At 39.4% G+C, this 17,583-nt stretch overlaps 1 protein-coding gene across 27 annotated transcripts in view; it reads left to right on the top strand.

Annotated features, from left to right (window-relative positions):
• Golgb1 (golgin B1) overlaps positions 1-17,583 on the top strand; it is a 57,291-nt gene that overhangs the window by 20,293 nt on the left and 19,415 nt on the right. For 19 of the 27 annotated variants that reach the window (XM_027412721.2, XM_027412739.2, XM_027412738.2 and 16 more), the window contains 10 exons: positions 431-547; positions 1,192-1,308; positions 1,950-2,075; positions 2,715-2,831; positions 4,744-4,866; positions 6,295-6,408; positions 7,202-7,604; positions 9,047-9,162; positions 13,131-13,245; positions 15,755-15,828. In XM_027412721.2, the coding sequence (XP_027268522.1) occupies positions 431-547; positions 1,192-1,308; positions 1,950-2,075; positions 2,715-2,831; positions 4,744-4,866; positions 6,295-6,408; positions 7,202-7,604; positions 9,047-9,162; positions 13,131-13,245; positions 15,755-15,828 (1,422 nt within the window). The remainder of the gene's footprint in view (positions 1-430; positions 548-1,191; positions 1,309-1,949; positions 2,076-2,714; positions 2,832-4,743; positions 4,867-6,294; positions 6,409-7,201; positions 7,605-9,046; positions 9,163-13,130; positions 13,246-15,754; positions 15,829-17,583) is intronic. The other 8 variants (XM_027412734.2, XM_027412733.2, XM_035444568.1 and 5 more) reach the window with 7 other exon arrangements.

The raw sequence follows: 17,583 nt of genomic DNA, 5'->3' as shown, positions 1-17,583 counted from the left end.
AGGTGGCTCATAACCACCTGTAACTTCGGTTCATGATGCCTTTTGGCCTCAACAGGGCCTTTATACAAGTGGTGCACATAAACTCATGCAGACACACACACATACAGATAAACTTAAATCTCATCGGATATAACAGAGTCAGACAAAAAAAGAAACCTGTATATAATGAAAAGTAACTTATAATTCAGCCTTAAATTTTAGTTAAATAATATTAACATGAAATATTTATTTTGGAGGGATCTCATTTTATGACTTTTGTAGCTTAATGTGTTTAGCGATGCTAACTATGCAGCGTATGCATAGCAGTCTCCCAGTTTTTTGTGTGTCAAAGTGGAAATTAGAAGGAATATGGCGGGTATTCAAGACAAAGGAGAGTCAAAGAAGTGAAAATGCCAGCCGCCTTGCTTAAGCAAATACTTTCCCCCTGCAGTTGGATAAGAGTTCTGCAGAGATGGAGAAGTTCGTCCTGATGATTCAAGAAAAGGAAGAACTCATTAACACTCTGCAAACCCAGCTCAGCCAGACACAGGCAGAGCAGGCTGCACAGGTGAGATGATGGCGCCTCCATTAGGATTAAGTTCACAGCAAAAAAAAATTCATTCAAAGTGAATCAACTTGTTGACATCAACTGTATATACTGGTCAGTGCACACCACCTTAGCAAAATCTCACTTGAGGGGCTAGAGAAATGGCTTGGTGGTTAGGAGCACTGCTCTTGCAAGTGACCCAGTTTAGGTTCCCAGCACGAGCTCGAGCACCCGGTGGCTCATAACCACCTGTAACTTCAGTTCATGATGCCTTTTGGCCTCAACAGGGCCTTTATACATGTTGTGTACATAAACTCATGCATACACACACACATACAGATAAACTTAAATCTCATCTGCTATAACAGAGTCAGAAAAAAAAAAAAAACACCTGTATATAATGAAAAGTAAATTATAATTCAGCCTTAAATTTTAGTTAAATAATATTAACATGAAATATTTATTTTGGAGGGATCTCATTTTATGACTTTTGTAGCTTAATGTGTTTAGCGATGCAAACTATGCAGTGTATGCATGGCAGTCTCCCACTTTTTTGTGTGTCAAAGTGGAAATTAGAAGGAATATGGCGGGTATTCAAGACAAAGGAGAGTCAAAGAAATGAAAATGCCAGCCGCTTTGCTTAAGCAAATACTTTCCTCCTGCAGTTGGATAAGAGTTCTGCAGAGATGGAGAAGTTCGTCCTGATGCTTCAAGAAAAGAAAGAACTCATTAACACTCTGCAAACCCAGCTCAGCCAGACACAGGCAGAGCAGGCTGCACAGGTGAGATGATGGCGCCTCCATTAGGATAAAGTTCACACCAAAAAAAATCATTCAAAATAAATCAACTTGTTGACATCAACTGTATACACTGGTCAGTGCACACCACCTTAGCAAAATCGCACTTGAGGGGCTAGAGAAATCGCTTGGTGGTTAGGAGCACTGCTCTTGCAGGTGACCCAGGTTAGGTTCCCAGCACGAGCACGAGCACCAGGTGGCTCATAACCACCTGTAACTTCGGTTCATGATGCCTTTTGGCCTCAACAGGGCCTTTATACATGTTGTGTACATAAACTCATGCAGACACACACATACAGATAAACTTAAATCTCATCGGATATAAATAACAGAGTCAGACAAAAAGGAAAACCTATATATAATGAAAAGTAACTTATAATTCAGCCTTAAATTTTAGTTAAATAATATTAACATGAAATATTTATTTTGGAGGGATCTCATTTTATGACTTTTGTAGCTTAATGTGTTTAGCGATGCAAACTATGCAGCGTATGCATAGCAGTCTCCCACTTTTTTGTGTGTCCAATTGGAAATTAGAAGGAATATGGCGGGTATTCAAGACAAAGGAGAGTCAAAGAAATGAAAATGCCAGCCGCTTTGCTTAAGCAAATACTTTCCCCCTGCAGTTGGATAAGAGTTCTGCAGAGATGGAGAAGTTCTTCCTGATGAAGCAACAGCTTCAAGAAAAGGAAGAACTCATTAACACTCTGAAAACCCAGCACAGCCAGACACAGGCAGAGCAGGCTGCACAGGTGAGATGATGGCGCCTCCATTAGGATAAAGTTCACAGCAAAAAAAATCATTCAAAATAAATCATCTTGTTGACATCAACTGTATACACTGGTCAGTGCACACCACCTTAGCAAAATCTCACTTGAGGGGCTAGAGAAATGGCTTGGTGGTTAGGAGCACTGCTCTTGCAGGTGACCCAGGTTAGGTTCCCAGCACGAGCACGAGCACCAGGTGGCTCATAACCACCTGTAACTTCGGTTCATGATGCCTTTTGGCCTCAACAGGGCCTTTATACAAGTGGTGCACATAAACTCATGCAGACACACACACATACAGATAAACTTAAATCTCATCGGATATAACAGAGTCAGACAAAAAAAGAAACCTGTATATAATGAAAAGTAACTTATAATTCAGCCTTAAATTTTAGTTAAATAATATTAACATGAAATATTTATTTTGGAGGGATCTCATTTTATGACTTTTGTAGCTTAATGTGTTTAGCGATGCAAACTATGCAGCGTATGCATAGCAGTCTCCCAGTTTTTTGTGTGTCAAAGTGGAAATTAGAAGGAATATGGCGGGTATTCAAGACAAAGGAGAGTCAAAGAAGTGAAAATGCCAGCCGCCTTGCTTAAGCAAATACTTTCCCCCTGCAGTTGGATAAGAGTTCTGCAGAGATGGAGAAGTTCGTCCTGATGATTCAAGAAAAGGAAGAACTCATTAACACTCTGCAAACCCAGCTCAGCCAGACACAGGCAGAGCAGGCTGCACAGGTGAGATGATGGCGCCTACATTAGGATTAAGGTCCTTGAGTCCCGAGTGGTGTATGTGGCAAGCCAATCCCAGCAGTCACTTGAAAAGCTTGATAGATGAAAGTATGGTAGCTAGGATATGATATCCAAGCTTAGGAGGGTGTGGTAGAAGATGTTAGAAGTGTGGTAAGTATGGTTAGTGGCACATGTAGTAATAGGCCTTACCAGAACCCCTCAGAAAGTACTATTTCTGTTGGTGAACTTGCCATAGCTTTATTGGTGATCATGTTTTGTTTTGTAGAGCCAGATACTCCATTTTAATAGCACACAGAGAATCTGTGTCTTGGGAATTGGCTCATGCTGAATGCAAAGGAAACTGACAGATAAACCAAAAGAAATATGGATTATTAGCTCCATTCTTTTCTAATTAAATCTTGTCAGGAAGAAGCATCTTCACATTAAAGTTAGTTCATGGATATAAAGAAGTTGTAATTGGTATGAAATCCCTTGCTAATGGCTCTAGCATGTGCCATTCTTCTTCATACTCATTTCTGAAGCCAGAGCCAGCCTGTTTAGACCAGCACCCTCAACTCTCTATTGTTCTCGGTTTCTTATCCGACAGCCTACCTCAAGGTTCTCCTTCAAGAATGCTTTTGGATCATGTCACATTTCTATAACCCGCCCCCACCCCACTTGGGTAGGCCTTTGCACACAGCACACAGCTGATCTTATCCATCAGATACATTGCTAACTGAGGTGTCCTCCAATGGTTGTGTGCACAGAATTATATACCCAGAAATTGGTAATTTTATCCTCTTGGCTTCTGTTGGATATTTGATATATTATACACAATGTAGGATGGGAAAACATCATATATTTTTAAGCGTATAAATTGATTAAAACAAAGGCATATGAATATGTTAACTGATCCATCGTGGAGTAAGCCACACCAAAAAAACAAAAACAAAAACAAAAAACCAAAGACCAAGTGTGGTGGTACAAGCCATTATCCTAGCATTCAGAAGGCTGAGGTAGACAGATCGTGGGTTTGACAGCAGTATTGGCTATATGGCAAGTTCCAGGCTAGCCCAGGCTACATAGTGAGACCCCATCTCAAAAAATAAAAGTGATAAAAGTAACATTAGTATCAAAGTATTTTGACAGAGAAATTGTGTTTTATGAATATGATAGTTAAAGAAGCTTACACAAAAAAGATGGGATTTAAACAGAACTGTGAGAGCTAGATAACACTCTAGACAAGCAGCATTCTCGTGGGGCAGAGTTGGGAAAGCCAGAGAAGAATGCATTAAATGGAAGCTTGCTGTGACATCTACACATGGCTTTCTGGGGAGGTGACATGCCCTTGGAAGCACACAGTTCTTCAGTCAAAACATATTTTTGAAAACCGTACAAGAAAGAATAGACTTGTATTTCCACTTGCAGAGCATTTTGCATAATGTTCATGAGCTTGAATTGCTCATTTTCGGGCATGAGGTTCCAGGACTATTTTTGAACATGAGTCTGATGCTGAGAGAAGTATGAGGGGTTAACAGAAACTTAGCTTTACTTGTGTGTTTAATCTTCTAATCTTTCCAGAATTAAACAAATACTCTTCTTGTTATATATAAATATAAATATAAAATCTTCTTAAATATAAAAATATTTAAAACATTTTAGTATCCATGAAGATTTTTAATTAAATTATATATGAGCTGATTCTGAGTTCAATGGTAGGCTTTCTCTGATTTCTGAAGTAACTGCTGGACCTCTTGCTCTTTCGGCAATTCTCACCCCTGACATTCAGAGTGAGGGTTAGAGAACTAACTGCTTTCTGTGGGTGCTGCATGCCCATCTTTGGAGGGTAGGTTGAGAGAGTGGTCTGTGAAATGCTTTGGAGTGTAACTTGTATAGTTTCTGTGCTGTGTGTCTTCAGTTGAGTTCCATGCAGCAGGTGGTCCGAGAGAAAGATGCCCGCTTTGAAACACAGGTTCGTCTCCACGAAGATGAGCTTCTTCAGTTAGTAACTCAGTCAGATGTGGAAACAGAGATGCAACAGGTGTGTTGCTCACACTCCGTAGAATGACTGTCATTTTGGTTAACATCTAATCAAGACTTCCCAGCCACTTCCAACCACTGCCCTTCCCTGCTGCCCTTTCCTGCTGGGCTCCGTGTGGCCTCCACGTGTCCCTTGGCTTCTTATTGGTGTCCTGGCTTTCATTGCATATCATTTTTTGTCTTGTCCTTACTTTCCATTTTTCCTCATCTCATCAGGTTGGAACATGGAACTTTAAATCTAAATTTACTTGGGGACTTATGTGGGAGTCAGCAATGGGCTGGTTTCTTTTGCATTTGAGGATTTACAGCTGCCATTCATGTTCTTCCCTAATCCTAAACTTCAAATAGATGAAGTCAATTTTGTATTTTTTTAAATGAGGTAAAAAAGTGATTTTGAAGGCACAGTCTTTTTTTAAATTGGTATTATTTTTTAAAGTTGAGTAGATACTGAAAATTGACTTCATTGTATTTGAGTTTGCCATGTACTAACTCACATTGTGTGCACTTAGAATGTAATGAACCCTGTAATGAAAGGTTCTTTGTTTGATCTGTGTTTGTATAAGTGTGTTCTTGTATGTGCAAGTGCATGTTTAGGCACACCGGTGTGCACGCACACACGCACATGTGTGTGGAGGCCAGAGGACAACTTTGGATGTCATTCCGTCCTAAGAGCCATTCACCTTGATACTTTTCCCCTCTAAGGTGGGGCCTCTTATTGGCCTAGCTCACCAGCTAGGCTAGGCTAGGCTGGCTGGCCAATAAGCCTTGGGAATCCTGTTTCGACCTCCTCAGTCTGGGCCTCACCTGGCCTGGCTTTTTTATATGAATTATGGGGATTGGACACAAGTCCTCACAAGCACTTTGCCAATTGCATCACCTTTCCAACCTCCTTCTCTTTGTTCTTGAGCGGAACCTTGTTCCAAGTTCTAAGCAGCCTTTCAGAATGTACTACGAAGTGGTGTTTCAGAGTGCACTACTTTGAAAAATAGACTATTAATTGCATATATTGATTTATTTATTCAATGGGTATTTTTCAAGTGCCTGCCCTGTGATTGAAAACAGAAGAGAATTGGTTTTGCCTATAAAGATTGCTCTCTTTTGTAGGTAAGAAATGCATGTTACCTATGCTACTTAGGGACAGGACAGGAACTATGTAATTTTGAACGTGAGTGTGTGTCATTTCACTTTAAGTATATTAGGCTCCCTGATTCAAGGCCTTGCTTGCATTTGGGTTTGGTTGTTGTCACGCTCTGGAGAAGGCCTTTTGGACATTCTCTTGCTGCTGGATGGGTCATGGCATGCTGGTGTCCTACTTAGCCCTTTCTTCTGCACTCTAAAGCATAGCCTTACAGGTGCACATGGCATTTTGAAAAGTAGGCAAATAATCATGCTTATTTATCTATAATTATGTCTAAATGTTTCTTTCCAGAAATTGAGAGTGATGCAAAGGAAGCTCGAGGAACATGAGGAAGCCTTGTTGGGCCGGGCTCAGGTTGTGGAATTGTTGCAGCAGGAGCTGACTTTGGCCGAACAGAAAAACGAGGTACTGTCTATGGTCCTACTACCTGCCAGGGGATGGCTGGTTCTACTTGAGGTTTTGGGGCAGTAGGCAGCAAAACCTTTAAGACGTCAGAGGGTTAGTGCCACCTATTGATTCTTTTCAGCAAACACTCAGTGCTTATCTGATGATGACACAGTGGTAAAGCAAACACAGTTCCTTCCCCAGGGCTTTCAGTTTCCATCTTTTGTTGGACTTCTCCTTCGTCATTGTAGGTGAGAGTCTTTTTGCAAAGTTTCCTGTTTTCCTCTCTGCCTGATGTACCATTTTTTAGTACTTCCTTTGCCTAGGTGATGGCTCACTTTTAAACTCTAGATTATTTGGCTCTCTTTTCAAGGAAGGCCGCCCTAACCCATCCCTCTCTTGCTGCAGACACTTTGCAGATGTCCCTCTAGGGCTCTCTTTGCTTTTGTATGATGCTCAGCCTGTCTTTGTGCCTGAGTCCTGAGTTCCTCCTGGGCATGGACTAGATTTATTCACTGTATATTGGGTCCACTTTGCCTTGGACTCTGCTGGAGCTAGAGACTAGCACGGAAGAAACAAAGTGCCTCCTTCCCTCGTGGAATATATTTTCTAATGGGAGAGGGAAAAAAAAAAATACTGATATAAGGTAAATATGAGTACAAAGGGCCCAAAATGTCTGGAAACCAACATGGAGGGTGTTGTGCCATAGGTTCAGTGCTACTTGCTGGTTTCTAGGAGTACGTGAGTGTGCTCCCTGAATGAAAACGTGTAGCTGTGAGTCATGATGGTTTGTGTTTGTGTTTGTGTTTTTTAGGCACTTTCACATCAATTGCTGCAGTTGGAAGCTGAAAATGGTACTTTAAAGAATACCATAGAAACAGAGAGACAAGAATCCAAGATTCTGATGGAAAAGGTAGAACTTGAAGTGGCAGAGAGAAAATTATCCTTCCATAACCAGCAGGAAGAGATGCATCAGCTTCAGGGAAAGTTGGAGCAAGCGAGCCAAGCCCAAGCTGAGCTGGAGACTCAGTATAGCGCTCTTGAGCAGAGACATCGAGCAGAGATGGAAGAGAAGGATGCTTATATTCTGAGTCTCCAGAAGACTGAACAAGAGCTGCAGTCTGCCTGTGATGCCCTGAAGGAGGAAAACTCGGAGCTTCTCCGAGAGAAGAGTGAACAGGCTGCCGAGTCAGCCCGGGCTATTGAGCAGCTGGAAGGTCAGTGTTTGGTGGCTTTTGAAGCCACATCTCTAGTTCCTGATTGGATTGTGCTTCCTATCTACAGGGCTCTGTTAGTGGATACAAAAGGCGCCTCTTATGGCCAGGCCTGTTCTCCTTCCCTCTCAAGTCACAGTCTTCTTAATGTTATCATCACAGCACTAAAAACTGGTGTACTCTGTTCAGTTCCTGAGTAGTTACGTGTGAACGATCTCATGACTGACCAGAAGAGTACAGTGACTGACATAATTAGGAATGGAAGTTGTTTCTGGAAATACCAGGCCAGATGTAAGTACGCAGACTAAACTACAAGAAATCATAAGTTTAAAGGTAGATTTTCCTTTATTATAGGTGAAAATTTCCTGTTAAAGAAAACTTTTGTCCTCCAAACAGGTTTTAAGAAACATTTTAAAATATCTTATTAAAATTGAAAATTTCTCTAAAAGTTTGACATTCTAGAAGTTTATAAAAAAGCGCAACTCCTTGAACACCAATACACCATGTCACAAATCTTCATCAATCTAATACTAACAGATGTGAATGTGTTTGGCCCTGGAAGAGTTTAGGAAGAAATAACTTGCAAACAAGTACAAAGTTGTCCACCAGAAAGTCTAAAGGGCATCATGAGGGAAAAGGGAAATGTCTGAGTACATTACCCCCTTCCCTGAACCCTGTACATGTTTAAAATACCGCTGGGCACTCTTGGTGGGCTCATAATATTTAAGTGGTATGGGAAGAATGTAAATATGAACCACTGCAGGCTTCTCTGTGAAGCCCTAGCTGTCGTGAACTCATTCTGTAGACCAGAGAAGCCTCGAACTCACAGAGATTCACCTGCCTCTGCCTCCTGAGTACTGGGATTAAAGGCGTGCACCACCAGTGCCTGATTCCACCAAAGCCATTTTTAAGGGGAAAGGAAAAGTGAATATTTTAAATGTCTAGGCCTTTCTTTACTAACATATATCAGGTGTGCTTGTTAATGGAATTCAGTGTGAGAATTCCATACATGCAGACAGTGTGTTCTTGAACTTCCTCTCATATCCCTCACCCTTCCAAGTCCCTAGTAATTAGTATCTTTTCTGAGGCTTTTTTACTTTAGTTCCTGTAGAGGAGAGAAAATGTGTGGTTGTCTGCCTTTCTGCACTTAACAAAGTTCCCCTGTTCTATCCACTTTGATGCAAATAGCAGGGTTTCAGTTTTCTTTGTGACTCTGTAACATGCCATGTGCTTATTTTCCTTTGAAGAATGTAGTTCACTGAGATGCTCTTCGGTCTAAACAGTTAAAAATGTGATTGGCATCATAATGTTAAGTAACTGAGCTAGTAAAGTTCATGTGGTATGTCCTAAGAGGGTAGTAGCTTAGGTTCAGACTAGAAGCAGATCTCACTTTTGTGTGTTTTGTTTTCCTCAGATGTCGCATCTGTTTGTTTTCTTTTCCTTAGATCAACTCCAGCAAAAATCTAAAGAAATTAGACAATTTGTAGACATACCAAACTTGCAAAAACATGAAACAGCATCTCAGACTTCTTTACCAGATGTTTATAATGAGGGCACACAGGTAATTAAATGTGAATTTCTGTATGATGTATTTATAGTTGCTGTATTGAAGGGCTGTAATGAGTCTTACAGAGTGTAAATGTGCATTTTCTACCTAATGAAATGCTTAGCGGGAGGAGTCTACTTGGATGGAATCCTGAAAGGCTTTAAAGCAGCTTCCCCACAAGGATTAATGAAGGAGTGATGCTAACACACACATCTCAGGAGCAGTCTGACTCCAGTGCCTTAAATCTGTTTTGTGGATGGAACATTGCTCCTGTTTCACATTTGTTTTCCAAATGTGAGATCAGCTTTGTTTTTTTACTAAGAATTGTTCAGGTCCAGAGTACACAAGTCAGTCTAACAAATTTACAAGTCTATTAGAGAAACCATAATACTTTCAGTAAATATATTAACAGTAAACAAGCTTGTTTTCCAGATGACTGGCTGGCCAATATATACCTGTTTCCCTCTCCAGCTGTCTTTGTGGAAAACTAGATTATTTATGATCACCCCAAGGAACTTAGTGAGCATATGTATCAGAACAAAGGGAGTCTGGTGCTCTTAGTTGATCTGGCTGGCCACGCTGCATTGGGTGTGTTCATCACCTCTACTGTGAGATGATGCCCTCCCACACTGACAGAGCTGTTAAGACAAGCTCTAAACAGTATTGTGATTCATAAGTAACATTTGCTAACCTAAACTAAGACATTTTCCAACTATTCACATAGATTGGAACAGCTTTATACTAAAAACTCATATCCCCTCTAGATTGTATCATAATATCATATTATATGCATTTGCTTTATTAGCTATCTGTCCTTGTGTCCATCTCTGTCCATCAGTTCATCTTAATGTTTTATGTTTTTCACAGTAGGCTTTTGACATTGGGAGCTTTTTTTCCCCAAATATTTCAGCATGTGTATTATTAACTACATTTCAGTATTTGTTGGTAGTTGAGGTATACTAGTTGAGCAATTCTTCTTTTTCTCTAGAGGTAAGATTTACAAACCATTAAATGCATAAATTGTAAGTATATCATGAATGTGTTTTGTCAGGTGCATTCAGCTATGGTATCTAAACTTTTAAAAAGGTATAACATATTGTCATCACCGTACACAGTATCTTCTCCACCATAATTTCACATGGTTTATTTCTAGTCATGCAGTGTCCCATTTTCACTTGTTTTGTGATTCATACCTATTGTTGTATTTATTCTTTTAAATTGCCATTGTAGAGAAAAGCAGAAATAAAATTGTTCTGATAAAATTCCACAATTTTCTAACTCTGGTTTACATATTTCCATCTGATGCCATTCTGTGTCAAGGACTGCTTTTAACTATCCTGTGGGTATGGATGGCAGTGTGTGTGTGTGCATGTGCCTGTGTCTGTGTGTTCAGACATAGACATGCATCTGGTGATAGGTTCTTACAGCTCCTATATAGCTAATTATAATATTATCTCTGCTTTGTAGTTTTTGCTAACTGTGGAACTCTACATTGATAGGTTTGGATTTTTTTGTTTTATTTTTGCTTTCAACACTTTAAAGAGTACTTCTCAGCTATCTTGTCTGTCATTTTGTTTTTAATAAGAAATCTCATTTTATAATTTGATTTAAGATCTCATCATTGTCTTTGAACACTGGAATATTAATAGGCCTTGGCCTCGCTTCATCATATTTTCTGTGCTTAGACTTCATTGACTCTGTTGAATCCCTGGGTTTCAATTTTGCAATAACTTTGGAAGCTGTTTTGCCATTAGATTATTTTTCTGACTCCTGCCTGTGTCACCTAAAATATAGAAACCTTGTAATGACATGCTCTCATCCTGTTCAGTATACTGTATTTACTGAATGTTTACGTTAAGGTTTTAAATCTTAGCACATATTGTTAACATATATGCATTGAACGGTTAGTTACATGTATTTAAAACATGTAAAATATTGACTTAATATTCACCCACATACTTAACATGTGCCATGTTCTCTCCTTTCTGAGGTTCAGTTTTCCACCTGATACCATGGTTTTCTAGAATAACCATCATATTCTTGTTGAGTCTACTAGAGAAAAATTCTCATGGTGTTATCTAGTATTTGCATTTTGTTTTGTTCTTGAATGGATTTATAATCCTGTATTGGCCTTTTTTATTCAGGATATTAAAAATATATTTTGTTGTCTTCTGTCTTACATCTCCCTCAGAAGTTCTTCAGTAATTATTCAAATAATTGTTCCTATAGATGGAAGTATCATTTTTCCACTGAGCTTTAAAATAATTTTTCTGCGTATTCTGTCTTTCCTCTCCTCTGATGCTCCAATTAAAGTATACTTTTATGTTGTCCTACATGTCCTTGAGGCTATGTCATTTTCTTCAATAATTAGACTAATTTCTGTTGATCTGTCTTCAAATTCACTATGCTTTTCTTCTTTTACCTGTATTCTTCTATCAAGCCTGTCAATTGGATTTTTCATTTTATGTTTCTGATTTTCTATTCTAGATTTTCGTTTTTTTTCGTTGTATAGAGTTGTTTGTCTGCACCAAAAAGTTCCTGCCTTTTCCTTCATTGTTACATATTATGTCTTATCATAGGTATAATATCTTCTTTAAAATCATAGCTTGCAGCCAGACATGGTAGTTTATCCTTGTAAGAACAGAATTGAGGAGGTAAAAACAAGACATCTCAAGTTCAGGGCCATCTTGCTGAGCTATATTATGAGGTTCTGACTCAAAAAATGTAGCTCAGTGGTAGAACACTTGCTGAGCCTGCATGAGGCCCTGGGTTCGATTGCTATCACCACAATAAATAAATTCATTCTTGCTAATCCAACATTTGTATCATTTTGTGATTAGTCTTTGTTGATTATATTTTGCCTTGCGAATGAATCACAGTTTCCTACCTAAATGCTATGCATGCTTTGTTTGGGAGGTTCTGTTTTGCTGTTTCAAAAAGTCTGAAGCATTCTGATTACTTTTTATCAGCCAATAACATGGACCCACACTATAAACTCTTGCCCATGTTAGAGAACCCCAAAACTCAGTTGATTATTTTTGTCTTAGGTGGGTGGTTTGAGTTGACTGGTAGTTACATCATTTATTGTGCAGGTGGAGTTTAGGCTGAATTTATGTACAGAATTAACACCCCTTGACTGAAGGTCTTCACACTGCTGCTTTGTTCCTCAAGTCTTTCTTCTTTTTCCAGGTGGAATGGCCTGGAGTTTTTTGGCCATTTTATTGCCAAATTTTATGGCCATTTTATTGGAGTTTTTTGTTTGTTTGTTTGTCTGTATATTACAAACTAGAAACCTTTCTCTAGATAAAAATCCCAAGCCCTAAAACTTATGCCCTGTGGTTTCTTTAATCCACAGTGAAGGTTTGTGATCAAGCATGCTGTGCAAACACTATAGCTTAATGTGGAAATTTCCATGGAATTACATGGAAAATTGTATAAAATAAGCCCCTTGAAGGGTAAAAAATGTGTAAAAGGACAAAAAACTGAAGATTTAGTAACAGATACTTGCCTGTCACTAAACATTCTGGATACATGAGTTAAACTGAAGAGCATTTTTATTGTAAATGGAAAAACCCAAAGTACAGCCATCGCAATTCTTCTTCCTCTTGAGAAATCTCGTTTGTATTCATTTTCCTCCAGGCCTTGCTGCTTTCTGGCTTTAATCTAATCCAAGGTGTCACTTGTGAACTTTTAAAACATTCTTTCACACACAGTTGACTTGGGATTTCTATCCTTGTAATCCAGGCTTTAATGATTTATTCTAAACCCAAAGTACTGGACGCTTATGGGGGATATATTTCATTTCCTTTTCTGTCTTCAGAATTTAAAAATCCTCCAGAAATATACCAAGGGGTAGATGGTGTTTCTAAAGCATCCTCATGGCTGGAGAACTTTGAGCTGATACAAGTGCTAGAGGCCCTCTGGACATCAATGAGAGCGCTTTCTCTAGGTAATTATTAATTTGCTGTCTCTCTATACTTTAGGCAGTCACTGAGGAGAATATCACCTCTTTGCAGAAGAGAGTGATGGAGCTAGAGGATGAAAAGAGAGCCCTGCTCCTTTGTACTGTAGAGTTGGAGGAGCTAAAAGCTGAGAATGGTATGTATGAATAAAAACCGTAATTCTGTCTTCTTGCCCCAGAAGCACCTCTGCTCTTAGCACTGTATACATGTCGCTCCTGTGACTCTATACTGAGGATCCCTGGAAGCAGAGCTGGCCGTTACCACGATAAGCTAATAAATAGTGTGGAGAAGTGCTGTGCATTTTATGATATGCCCCACAAATGCTGCAGGGTTCTGAAGGGTCTATATTCATTTGGGAATGGCAATGATCTCTTCTAGGAATCATGGCCCATATGGGACTATCCTAAGATGTTGAATTTTTTAATAGGTAGAATGAGGAAAGGAAGGAGCCTAGAAAAATCAGTAAGTCAAATAAAGGTGGACTCCCTGTTGGCTTTTGCTCATGTTCACATCTTGGTTGAACTCTTTCTTACTCCTCCTCCAAGTCGGGCTGTTCAGCCCTCAGCCCTCAACCAGGGCACTGTCTTCATTGGGAATTCAGTCTTCATCCTGGGTTAAGTGCTTTGTGCTCCCATAACATCCTTTTATACCGTCACTAAAGTATTCGGATGGTGTGTGTGTGTGTGTGTGTGTGTGTGTGTGTGTGTTTCATTGTAAACCCCCTGAAGAAATGGTATGAGCTCTTTAGGGCAGAGGACTTTTTTTTTTTTTAGTTTTACCTAAACTTAGTAGCACCTGGCACCTGGCAAGTTAACAGTTGCCAAATGAAATTTTGTTGGATTAAGATGACTGTATTATCATTTCGTTCTACTGGTCTGTGTGAGTAGTCAATGAGAATGAACCTATCTTCTGTCTGCGGTGTGCTTTGGAAGAACCTCCTCAGTTCAGTAGCATAATGATAATGTGTTAACCTCTCTCATTCACCCAGAGCAGTGACTCTTAACCTTCCTAGCACAGCAGCCCTTTAATACAGTGCCTCATGTTGTGGTCACCCCAGCCACAAAATTATTTTTTTTGCTACTTCATAAATAAAAATTTTCTGTTATGAATTGTAATATAAATATCTGTGTTTTCCAATGACCTTAGGCAACCCTTGTGAAAAGGTCATTCAATCCCCACAAAGGGGTCATGACCCACAGGTTGGGAACCTCTGCTCCAGAGCATCTGACTACTGTGCTGTATTATCTGGGAGTAGGAGCAGACACCAAGCAACCTTTCTAAAACTAGATCCAATATCTCCATGTAACCATTTATAGTTTTCTACTTAGCTCCTACCTGGAAATTATGCATAGTGCATAATTATTTAAAATATTCCTGCCATTGATGGTAAAGCCACAATTCAACTTCACTGTTTCACTCACTTAAAGTACTTAATCCTTATTTTACCATTTTGAAAGTTTGTGTGGTTTTCACCTGCTTTGCAGGTCCTGTGAGTTTTCTGAACTGGCTTTTGTGTCTGCTATCATAAATTGCCTTTGCATTGGTGTCATGTCACTTTTTGTACTGTCATTTCTACAGCTATACTCTTTTCTCAGGGGTTTGAGATGTCTGAGTGTATTATATGTACTGTCTTGAAATCATTTGTTTCTTGAATATTCTCCCTTTCCTATGAGCCAGCCACTGTTCTATTTGCTGAGGACACAGCTATGAACATGTTAGACAGGATGGGCCATAAACATGAATACAAAAAGGACACTTTAGAGTAATAAATATTAGGATAAAAATGAAATCGGGTACTACAAGTAAATCTCAGGTAAGAGAAAGGCAGTATTAGAGGTCAGGATAGGGAACTTGACATTTAAATGACTAAAAGTGGAGCAGTCATGCAAAGAACATTTTAATCAGAGAAAAAGCCAGAACAACTGTGATATGTGAGTGAATTTAATGTGTTTGCATAACAGAACAAAGCTCTGGGTTTTTGTAGTAGAGTTTTAAAAAAAGTGGCAATAGAAGAGGCTGGGGGATAAAGCGTCAAAACACAAGAGCTCCAGTAGGTCATGTTAAGGCTTTGAGATGTTGAATAAAAACCATACTCTTTCTTTAGTGTGATTAGATTATCAGAAGGAATATAAGCCTCTTGGAGGTACTAGTGTCAGTGTTACAGTTTTCTCTTCCAGGGCATTGCTACCCTATGTCAGAGTTAGACCTGGATTCTGATCCCAGCTGTCCATACAGCTTTGTAACCCCTTCTGTTCCTCATTTGCTTGTTGAGATTGCATAGCTTCTTTTTAGTGCTTAACTTTAATGCCTGAACATCTGTTTAAAAAAAAAGCATTGAAAACATTGTAAGTGCAATTGTGCAAAAATCCAATACACTAAGGCGGTAGAGTTCCAGATTATACCATAGAAGTAACTATTCCACCTCAAGTGTCTTTGCATCTATGGCCATTTAAACCTTTCACTGTTTAGAATATTTTTCTCATGGTGTCTGATATCTCATATTCTTTTGGTGCTTTCAGCTGCAAACTACTTTGCTTATTTCTTCATTATTTTGTGCATCTCAAGTACCCTTAGTACAACTACTTGTTTTTTTTTTTCAAATGTTCCACATATCTTGACTAAAGATACTACTTTTTGACTTTCAGAAAAACTGTCTTCTCAAATTACCCTTCTGGAGACTAAGAATAGATCAGGGGAGACTGATGGTGCAGTCTGTGAGGTAAGTGAGCACTTGACCCAGTCACAATGGGACCTAGATTAGGAGGAGGTAACCCCAACAGTTATTAGTGCTAACAGAAAATTATATTACCCATGGGGTGTATTAAGAGATTCATTGAACTAATAAAAAAAAAGAGAGAGATTCATAATGATTAGACTTTTTCATTTATTCATTTCCAAATATTTGGAATTCTTTGTCCTAAACCAACACAAGTATAGAAGTATCTGTGTAATAGTTACTTTTTCTGTTGCTGTAATAAAACACCATGACCCAGACAGCTAAAAGAAGAACTTATTTGGGCTTAAAGTTCCAGAAGGAAAGAGTTCATCATGGTACATGGCAAGCAGGCAGCAAGCACTGCTGCAGGGGCAGGAAGTAACTCAGTTTGATCCTTCATCATGAGCTTGAAGAAGAGAGAGTGAACTAGAATGGATCCAGTCTTCTAACTCTCAAAGCCCACTTCCAGTGACATACTTCCTCCAACAAGGCCACACCTCCAAAGCCTCTCCAAATAGCACCACCAACTGGGGACCCAGTGTACGAATACACAAATCTGTGGAGGACAATCTGATTCAAACCACACAGCTTGTTTCTTGGTAGAGATTAAACAAAATCTCTTGAATTTCTCTTGTCTTGCAGCTGGCAATTTTTACTCAGGATTATATTTCAAAGGAGCCTTTACAAAATTGTGACTTTTGTAACTGAAATTTTCTTTTATTGTGAAGTTCACACATGTACATACATGTATGATATTTAATCATATCCACCCCAATTTCCCTCCTCCAGCTCCCCACATATCCCCCTAGCATGTCCCTCTTCCAATTTCATGTCTTTTTATTTTTTTGATAACCAACTAAGTCAGTTAGTATTACTGATACATGCATGGGTGTGGGGCCACCCATTGTAACAAAAAGTGAACTGAACTCTGTAGATACTGTAGGGAGTGAGGGAAGAGAATGAAAGAGGAAATAAAAGCACTTTGGATAACGGAACAAAAGCAGTAGGTTACATAAAACCCAGTGATGGATGATTTTGTTTTCTGCATTGGACTCTCCTGCCTGTAGGAAACATGAGAATGTGGCATGAAGAAGTTATAGGAGTTTCCCCTGTAGTGTCTAGTACTGAGTCTAGTTTAGAGCTCTATGAATTATAGTCTCAATCATGCAGACAGCAGAGAATTCTAAATTAACAAGAACATACTTATGAAAAATGATATAATTATAGACAGGTACTACCATGCCTGGCATTTACGTGGATGCTGAGGATCTAAACTCAGGTTCTAGCACGGACTGTTTCCAGTGAGCCACTCCCACATCCCCCCACACCTTTCTTTGTGTGTATCTGTATATGGGATGGATGTGTGTATATGTGCGCACACACACACACACACACACACACACACACACACACACACACACACACACACGTGCGTGAACACATGCCAGTGTGTGCCTGTGTATGTGTGGATCGGAGGCCAGTGTCAGGTTTTTTTCCTTGGTTTCTCTCAAATGTGTTTTTTGAGGCAGGGTTTCTTACTGAACCTAAACTAATTAAATACATTGTGAGACTGGCTAGTTTTCTTCCCTAAGCAAGCATCAATGGAGATGGTGTGGATTCAGTAGCCTAACACAGGAGTCTAATAATTTGTCTCATGTTTGCCACATGGGTCCATCCTAGTCATCAGCAGAGTTGGGTTGGGGCTTTTTGATTCTGGTAACTCATCTGCATCTACTTGTTTGGTAATCTACTTGTCAG

Source organism: Cricetulus griseus, chromosome 4, assembly GCF_003668045.3.
Source record: "Cricetulus griseus strain 17A/GY chromosome 4, alternate assembly CriGri-PICRH-1.0, whole genome shotgun sequence".
In the NCBI taxonomy this organism is placed as follows: Eukaryota; Metazoa; Chordata; class Mammalia; order Rodentia; family Cricetidae; genus Cricetulus; species Cricetulus griseus.
This window is presented reverse-complemented; position numbering and strand designations above follow the sequence as displayed.